Genomic DNA, 10,172 nt, shown 5'->3' on the forward strand with positions numbered 1-10,172 from the left:
TTATTTTTAAACAAACCTTTTAAAAATCATTTGACAATAAATAGGACACAGAGTCGTTGCACTGTCTTATGTTGCTTGAAGACTCACTTTAAAAAGTACCATAGCAATATGTAACGAAAGTAATAAGGTTTCTCAAACAGCAGCTTGTTCGATAAACTGGACGAAAGACTGGGACTTTTAAACCAAAACAGCTGAACTGGCTTCAAAAGACCAGTCCGGGAATTATCAGAATTAGTTTAATATTAGATTTATATTCACAGATTCATTCACAACTTTCCCATTTTAAAAGGTTGTTCACTGAACTCGGAATTCAGCCAATTTAGACTAAGATGTCAGATTTGCAAAGATTTTAACTACGTAGCTCCTATAATGAGTTTAGGGAATAACCCTGTTATGGAATAACTGGAAATCAGCAGGGGAATTCTAGGCCAAAGCTGAATAATCGTCATGGTTTCTCACTAAACTAAGAACTATCAGAAATTCACCAGGTAGTTTCAAAATGGAGACCAAGATCGCAGATTTGGAAACAAATATGCAAATGATCTATACAGTATATTCCGCTCATTTATCTCCAATTCCCTATTTAGTAAATAGTTCTGGCGCAGCCTTATTTTTATAATATCAGTTATTTGCCCCAAATAAACTGTCTGCGAGAACTTTGCTGGCCCCTAAATTCCATTATTGCACATTTATTTTGTAATGACGTGAATGTTTGGTGGTATGGCGCACAGTAATTATATAAAAATAAAGGTTGCGCATGCAGTGCTGACAAACATCTGAATTCCCACTATTACACAAACATGTTTATCAAATGGCTTCTATAACAGTGAGGACACATGTCATCACTGGGGGCCCCGCCTCTGCAAACCACGCCCACCAGTGACAGAGACAGTTAGCTCCATCGCCATCTTTGTTGTGGGCATAGCAGACCCCTTGAAACTCTCGGCTAGCCTCCTTTATAGCGCCCTCAGCTGAACCAAATCAAACTATTATTCGTACTCCGACTAGTTATCGCACGGAGTGACACGGCTAGGTAACGGCCGTGTGGTAACAGCGGGCACTGCCCTCACTAAAGATGGCCGACGGTCTCCGCGACACGTTCCAGCGCCACGTGCGGGGCGGGGCGGGGCTGAAGGGGGCGGGGTTACGCGCTGTATATGTGACAGAAGGGCGGTGCTAGGCCAGATAGACCGTGAGGTATCAGGAGAATCGTTACCGGGGTTCCCGCTTCAACAGTGATTGGACGGAACCCGATACCACAAACAGCCGGAACCATGAGCTCCCAAATCCGACAGAACTACCACCAGGACTGCGAGGCCGCCATCAACCGCCAGATCAACCTGGAGCTCTATGCGTCCTATGTGTACCTCTCCATGGTGGGTAACTAGCCCGGTAACTAGCCCAGCCTGACCTGTCCATGGTGGGTAACTAGCCCAGACTGGACTGTCCATGGTGGGTAACTAGCCCGGTAACTAGCCCAGCCTGGACTGTCCATGGTGGGTAACTAGCCCTCTTACTAGCCCAGCCTGGACTGTCCATGGTGGGTAACTAGCCCTCTTACTAGCCCAGACTGGACTGTCCATGGTGGGTAACTAGCCCGGTAACTAGCCCAGACTGGACTGTCCATGGTGGGTAACTAGCCCGGTAACTAGCCCAGACTGGACTGTCCATGGTGGGTAACTAGCCCGGTAACTAGCCCAGACTGGACTGTCCATGGTGGGTAACTAGCCCGGTAACTAGCCCAGACTGGACTGTCCATGGTGGGTAACTAGCCCGGTAACTAGCCCAGACTGGACTGTCCATGGTGGGTAACTAGCCCGGTAACTAGCCCAGACTGGACTGTCCATGGTGGGTAACTAGCCCGGTAACTAGCCCAGACTGGACTGTCCATGGTGGGTAACTAGCCCGGTAACTAGCCTGGACTGTCCATGGTGGGTAACTAGCCCTGTAACTAGCCTGGACTGTCCATGGTGGGTAACTAGCCTGGACTGTCTATGGTGGGTAACTAGCCCTCTTACTAGCCTAGCCTGGACTGTCTATGGTGGGTAACTAGCCCTCTTACTAGCCTAGCCTGGACTGTCTATGGTGGGTAACTAGCCCTCTTACTAGCCCAGACTGGACTGTCTATGGTGGGTAACTAGCCCTCTTACTAGCCCAGACTGGACTGTCCATGGTGGGTAACTAGCCCTCTAACTAGCCCAGACTGACCTGTCCATGGTGGGTAACCCTCTAACTAGCCCAGACTGGACTGTCCATGGTGGGTAACTAGCCAGACTGGCACTCTAACTAGCCCAGCCTGACCTGTCTATGGTGGGTAACTAGCCCAGCCTGACCTGTCCATGGTGGGTATATAGGGTGACTGGCCTGGTCTACCCTTCTCTTACATGAACATAATGTGTGACTGGCCCTCTAACTAGTCTGAGTGGCTTTAACTAACCCAGTCAGAGCCCTCTCTGACATGTGTGTATCTGTTCTTGGTGTGTATACAGTCTAAGGGAGACTGGCCCTCTAACTAGTCCAGTCTCTACCTTCTCACGTAGATCTGTGTATAGGGAGATTAGCCCTCTAACTAGCCGAGTCTGTATCTTCTCACATGGATGTACTTTGTACCTGTCCATGGTGTGTATACAATGTAAGGGAGACTGGCCCTCTAACTAGCCCAGTGTGTCACTTCTCTCACATGGCTGTGCTGTGTATACAGGAAAACTAGCCCAGTGTGTTGCTTCTCTCACGTGGCTGTGCTGTGTATACAGGAAAACTAGCCCAGTGTGTCGCTTCTCTCACGTGGCTGTGCTGTGTATACAGGAAAACTAGCCCAGTGTGTACCTTCTCACATGGATGTAACGTGTACCTGTCCATGGTGTGTATAGAGGGAGACTAGCCCTATAACTAGCCTAGTCTGTCCCTTCTCTCACATGGATGTGCTGTGTATACAGGAAGACTAGCCCAGTGTGTACCTTCTCATGTCGAATAGTGGATGTGTTCGCTGTGTCTTCAGGGGTGGCCACAGGCTTGGGTCTCACCTGGGGCAGGGCTGCAGCTCCTCTGATGTTGTGACAGCTGTTCAGCTGATGTGGGCCATCACTAAACCCTATCATAGCCTATTTAGACAATAGCAAGACATGTCACACCAATTCTAATTTCTAGGTGTTTTAACACTGATCACCCTCAGCTTGCCTTAATGTGATGGTGGTAGCCAATCGGCTAAAGACTGCAGTTGGTCTGCATGATGAGCTTGGGAGGTGTCATGTTGCATATAGTAGACATCTTGGGTTGTAGTTTTATGCCATATTGGTAGATATTATTCTGGCCTACCATACGCATTCAGATACAATAAAATAAATGAGTAACTATTATCTAACCCAAGCAGAGATGTGTTTATCTGCAGACTGCAATGAGTGTTGCTCTCACGGGACCCATTATAAGGCAGCAGTGATGCGTTTCTGTTAAGTAAGATTTTGCTTTATTTACGGAGGCATGATGGGCCTAGGGGGGGCTAGGTGGTGGTGTTAACACTATATAGGGTCAGGAATACATGTTGGCGTTCCTGACCCTATAGTGATCCTTTAACAGAATAGGTTTATGAAACGAACAGACCCGTGTATATCTTGATATACAGGGTGACCTTGTGTAGGTGGGGTGACGTGTTACCCGTGTGATCATTGTATATTTGTGATCTGACCTTTTTACATATTGGCTGTAGAAGATATTTTGCACATTGAAGGCCCAGCAATAAAACTTTGCTTGGTTGCCAGACATTAGAAAAGGTCACAAGGATTTTTACTGCTTGAATCTTTCCTCCTTTTCTGTAATGACCGGCTCAGCGTTGATACTTTGACCTTCTGGAACCTGTCCTAGTGCCTAAGCGAGGCCTACTGATCTCCAAAACTTCTTAACTCAATGCTGTGAAATCTGCAAACATGTAACCTAATGTTGTGTAACCCAGAAAATCATGTGCATATTTTCATAACTTTTTTATTTCAACACAATCAGATTAACGGTGAAGTGACAACTAAAATTTTTTTCCAGTGGTCACATTTAGATGACGCTGCGGATGTTTGCAATTCCCATGGTGCGCAGCCAGCTCTTGCTTTATGGCAATGCAGATATTTCCTTGATAAATCCTGCTGATGCCAGTAATTTCTCCTAATCGATACACGAGACCTGTATGAAACGGCGATTTCATGAAACTCGAGTTGGCTACTGCTCATGGATCCAATGACACGGTGTTATTTGCATGTTATCAGTAGATTTGCAGTTGATGCTTTGACATCTTGCCAGGGAAGCGTTCGCTTAGCAATGTAACTGCAGCCTTGTGCAGCGAGGTACAAAGACGCAGTGACCTCTAAGAATCTGAAGGGGGGCCTGTTTGTGTGTACACGTGGGTACGGCTGGGAATTTGTGCCATGTGCACTCATGATCCTGAAGGATTGTGGTGCCCTCTGCTGGGTGTAGGCTGTAAGTCTTAACATATTGAGCTGTAATATTGAAATGTCCTCTTATAGAAAAAAGTAATTTTATCTAAATGGATCACAGGAGTCTACATCTGAAGCTGAATGTATTGTTTTCTTGAGAGCTTGCAGGATTAATTTTCCCTTTAGCCATCTGTTTACTCTACGATGGAAAAACATGAGGAATATCATAAACGTAAACTGATCCAAATGCTTCATGCCAGCTGTCCTTCGATACAGTGGGGTTCATTTACTAAACTCTGTTCCAGCCAATTAAAATCCAAATGGCTGGGTGGGGAAAATCTCCAATGTGGGTGTAATCACAGCCTATGTGTTGACTGATTGCTTTGTGTATTGCTTGTAGTATTGATATATAGTAAGCAAAATAAATTGTACAGTCAATCTGCCACAGAGCTCACTAGTATGCCCCTATAGTGACTCAATGCCATGGTTGCATTCAATTTGATCATGGTGCAAGCATTAATGTGCTTTCAGAACACTATAGTGCCCTAATCACAGTTTAGATGACCAGGTCCCTGCTGCCAGAGTTAAAGGGACACTATTGGCACCCAGACCATCTCCTTAAAGTGGTCTGGGTGCCTCTGTCCCCCTTAGTCCTGCAATGTTTACAGTAACCGCTATGATTACTTTGCAGGACTAGGACTGCCTCCGGTGTCTTTCTATCAGGCAGCAACTAGAGGCAATTCCAGGGTTCTAAGGGACTGAGTCCCTTAAACTTGCTGGACATCCTCACGCTCTGCATGGATATACTGCGTCACTGAAATCTCCATAGGAATGCATTGATTAACTGCTTTCCTGCGGGGAGAGCCTAATGAGTTTGTAGCGCATGCATGTTGGTTTTCCCCTTTGGATGTCTGCGAAGGCAGGGACTCTGGTGCTGGTATCGGGTAGGTTGCTGTGGCTGCGGTCTGGAACTATAAGATGGTGTCAGACAATCTGCTAGATATAGTTTTACTCCACTATTACTCAGAAGCTGCTCTAGTGGCTGTTGGTATGCCAGCTAATAACAGGTTAACCCTGCAGTGAAATCATTGCTGTTTCTGCAGGACCGTAACGTTTTCAGCTGCAGTGTTAAAACGGTGGTGGTGGGGTTATGAAATGGCTCCAGGCTCCGTTTGCCGTGGCACTTTATCAAAGAATACACTTGCTTATGTTTTAACACCCATCACCCTCAGCTTGCCTTAATGTGATGGTGGTAGCCAATCGGCTAAAGACTGCAGTTGGTCTGCATGATGGGCTTGGGAGGTGTCGTGTTGCATATAGTAGACATCTTGGGTTGTAGTTTATGCCATATTGGTAGATATTATTCTGGCCTACCATACGCATTCAGATACAATAAAACAAACGAGTAACTGTGGGGTGTTATGAAATGGCTCAGTTTGCTGTGGCACTTTATCATTAAAGAATACACTTGCTTACATAGGTGTTGGCTTTAACCCCTTAAGGACACATGACATGTGTGACATGTCATGATTCCCTTTTATTCCAGAAGTTTGGTCCTTAAGGGGTTAACTTATTCTAAGCTGTTTGCTGGGCAACAGTCACTACTTCAATTTCAGCTATATTCTGAAACCAATAATATTATACAGACCACTTACCGTAGATGTCACCTCAAACTTGCCTTTCTCCTATTGCTTCGTCTTTCTTTTAGAATCTGTTTGTTTTTTTTTTTGTTTTTTTTGTTTAATTTCTGATTTAAATTCTTTAACCCCTTAACGCCGTTACGGCGTTCTATGCCGTTGCGGCTGCATAGAACGCCGTAACGGCTTGCAGCCCCAGGAGCTAGGAGGTACTCACCTCCGCCGCGATCCTCTTCTGGGGGGCTGTCTGAGAGCCCAGGCAGCCCCCCTCCGGCAAATATGGCCCCCTATAGCTGGCTATGGATCTGCCAGCAGGGGGACTGTCTAAAATATTAGACAGTCCCCCTGCTGATAGGTAGTGTAAAAAAAAAAAAATTAAACATATTATAAAATAGATTATATGTATATATGTATATGTGTATATATGTATATATGTATATATGTATATGTATATATGTGTATATGTGTATGTATATATATATATGTATATATGTATGTAACGTCATACGTAATGTATTTTAATATTATTAGTATATATATTAGTATTAAAATACACTTAGAATGACGTTACATATATATATAATATGTATATATATATATTATATATAATAGATCTACATATATATTATATATATATATATATATATATATATATATATATATACGTATAATTACAATAATAAATAAATAAAATAATTTAAATAAATAAAATATTGAAACAAAATTTAAAATAAATTATATATTCATATGTAATTTCATTCTAACTGTATTTTGTTATTAAAATATATATATATATATATATATATATATATATATATATATATATATATATATATATATATATATATATATATATATATATAACAGAATACACTTAGAATGACATTCTATATATATCTATCTATATATAAAATACAAATAACCGCAAATATATATAGAGAGAGAGAGAGATATAATTACATTAGTATACACGTAGAATTTATATACCTATAAATACATATATATTAAAATTCTACGTGTATATTTAAGTAATTTTTTTAACATAATTATGTCATTTGATTAATTAAAATTTGATTGACATGCCTGACAACACAGGGAGAAAGTGCAGAGAATTTAATTCGCAAGCACTATATTTGACCCTGTAACTCTCCAAGACACCATAAAACCTGTATATAGGGGGTACTGTTTTACTCAGGAGACTTTGCTTATATTAAAGGGGATTAGGTCCTAGAGAAAACCATAGTAGAAAGGAAAGTATGAGGTGACACACTTTAACCCTAATTGGGGGTTAGTTGAAGTTTCTTGTATTCCGTGCATTATTTTTATTTTTTTCAATTTAGTCCTATTACTTCGACCGCGATGATGTGGCACTGAAAAATTTCTCAAAGTACTTCCTGCACCAGTCCCACGAAGAGCGAGAGCATGCAGAGAAACTGATGAAACTACAAAACCAGCGCGGTGGGCGTATATTCCTGCAGGATGTGCGGGTAAGATGGCTGACATTTTTTACTTTGTCACTGGCAAAATGAATTGTACATCTGTAACTTCTGTTAAACCAAACGTACTTGGTGCATGTCTACGGGAGTCAACTTGCAAACATGTGACTGGGCTTGGTATGAGTGTTCTGAATAGCACTTGCAGTTGGGTGATTTTTTTTCTTTTTTTTTAATTGGTTCATTGCTCATATTCATGCTCTAACTTGATAGCTGAATATCTGATTTGGACTTGTCCAAGCAGGCTTTTCCCAATGTTATCCATGGCTACCAGCACCGTTACGCAGCTCATTAAAGGCTTGTTAACCGAACCGAATGTTGCCAGATATATTGACTTGGTCTCTGGAGTTATAGCTTGCCAGAATTCATGTGACCTGTTAAAATGACCAAATACAAGGGGAAGCCTGGAGTAGACATTACAGATTATCTGCTAACCAACACTGTGTTGGTGTTGTCCTATTGTAACTTACCAGTAGTTTTTCTTGCTGCAGCTTAGCGTACAGGATCTCAATTCAGAGAAATGGTTCACATGTATCACAGAAGTGGAAAGTCAAACTAAAAATAACAAAATAGATATGGCCTTATTGATGTATAGTTGCATGTATTTTATTCCTTTTTGCCACTGCTGTGATTCAGCTGAACGTTTCCTAATTTGTTTGGGATAGTGGTGGTCCTCCTGTGTTCATTAGAATATGAAGTTGGGTTATAGCTATCATGGTGAAGCTAATCTTCTTAAGGTGCCAGGTAACACGGAGTTTAGATGCCTGGCACACAAGCTCTCAGGACTTTGTTTATAGGCTTGTCTGTGATCTAGCCTGGAGCCATTACCTTTCTGACTCCCACTAATTCTACCAATTAACTGATTGCAGAAACCAGACCGTGATGAATGGGGAAATGGTCTAGAAGCTCTAGAGTGTGCCCTTCAATTGGAGAAGAATGTTAACCAGTCACTGTTGGAGCTACACAAACTATCCACAGATCGCAATGACCCCCATGTGAGTACAAACTAATCTTAGGCATTCTTATTCTGCCCTGTTTATAGCATGGCAAATCAACACAGTGTGCTGTTTAAATTAACAAGTTTGTTGTATTCGTGTAGATGGTGTTGCATTGTATGTGTGGGGTTGTGGGAGTGTATGTGGATTGTCAGTCATGTGGTTGTATGTGGGCTGTTTGGATTATAGTAAGAGGGGGAGGCTTCTTCTGCAGCGCTGTGTGTGGATCGCTGCCATGGGGACCGGGCTGGCCAGGTAAAGGTCAAGTGCTGGAGCTGGGTTAGCTGCTGTACTCCAGTACAGGTCACATTTACAAAAGTGCCTAATTGTATGAATGTCTTCAATGGGGTATAACTACCAAACAGTGAGGATGTATTTTTTTTTTTTTTTATACTTGGTGAGTGGCGTGAGCCTTTCAACCCCTTAAGGTAACAAATTCAGAAATAAAAGGGAATCATGATGGAATATTTCTATCATGTGTCCTTAATGGGTTAAATACTGCATGTAGGACTTCAACTTTTACTGTTGCCTTTGTTTACGTAGGGCACCCTCGCAGATTCTAGGTAGAGCACTCTGGATGCTGTCTGAGTTGCATGATTGTGGGAGCCCTGAAAGTTTAGCTGAAGGAAGCAGGTGCTGGGAAGGACATTACATCCCAAAAGCTGTAGTATTGCCATTAGGGGCATGCTTCCCTCACCCCACTTCTGTCTAGCAGCTAGTTAACTATATCCTCCATCAAAGAATGCAATGAGTGAAGGTGCACACTGCCTTCTGGGAAGTATTCTTTACTGCCAAGTGGCCCTGAAATGAACTTCAGATAAAATCATAATTGGTGATTTGACGAGCTGCGTCTAACTTGGATACGCACTTTGTTCAGACGTCCTTGTATTTGATCGAAGTTCTGTTGTGTTTACCACATCGCCTGTTGACCGCAGAGTTAAGATGGGAGAGAAGGCTGCCTTTATTGTCACAATCTGTGGAGTGATTGCCAGAACACTTATTTTTTGGCATGTGTTTTTATTTATTTTTATTCCAGCAGTAAATTTCTCCCACCATTCTCGCTCTTTACTTCCTGTCGCTTAATTTTTCAGCTCTGTGACTTCCTGGAGACTCACTACCTGGATGAGCAGGTGAAATCCATGAAAGAACTGGGAGATCATGTGACCAACCTACGCAGACTGGGGGCTCCTACAAATGGCATGGCAGAGTACCTCTTTGATAAACACACACTGGGGGAAAGTCATGACTGAAGGCCAATATCTTGTTCTCTGCATGCTCAACTTTAAAATGTCTGTATAATATTTGAGATCACTTACTCCTTCTCCTATTTTGGCACAAATAAATTATAGACTTGGATAATATTGTCTTTAGATAATAGTTTGAATGTGACACTACATGGTGTGGGTGACAGGAACAATCATTCCATCCTGGTAGTAGCTCCATGTGAGATGTAGGGCATGTGTAGACGCCAACATAAAGTTTGAGCGTTGATACATACACGTGGTAAAGCAGTGGCCCTATCAATGCTTGGGTGTAGAACTAGCAGTTTTTAGTAAGCCATAGCAAAGCTGGAACAGGTGGGAGGAAAAAACAGAACCTAAAATGTTTGTTCAGTGGGTTGTTTCACCAGTG

The 10,172-nt window shown here is 42.5% G+C and overlaps 1 protein-coding gene across 1 annotated transcript; it reads left to right on the forward strand.

The window, feature by feature from the left end:
* The first annotated feature begins 1,163 nt into the window (after window positions 1-1,163).
* FTH1 (ferritin heavy chain 1) lies at window positions 1,164-9,883 on the forward strand. Its single transcript, XM_063438301.1, has 4 exons — window positions 1,164-1,376; window positions 7,393-7,539; window positions 8,415-8,540; window positions 9,632-9,883. The coding sequence occupies exons 1-4, from the start codon at window positions 1,275-1,277 to the stop codon at window positions 9,788-9,790; spliced, it is 534 nt and encodes a 177-aa protein (XP_063294371.1). The 5' UTR covers window positions 1,164-1,274; the 3' UTR covers window positions 9,791-9,883.
* The last annotated feature ends 289 nt before the right edge of the window (window positions 9,884-10,172 follow it).

The sequence above is a fragment of the Pelobates fuscus genome, chromosome 12, assembly GCF_036172605.1.
Source record: "Pelobates fuscus isolate aPelFus1 chromosome 12, aPelFus1.pri, whole genome shotgun sequence".
Taxonomy (NCBI): domain Eukaryota; kingdom Metazoa; phylum Chordata; class Amphibia; order Anura; family Pelobatidae; genus Pelobates; species Pelobates fuscus.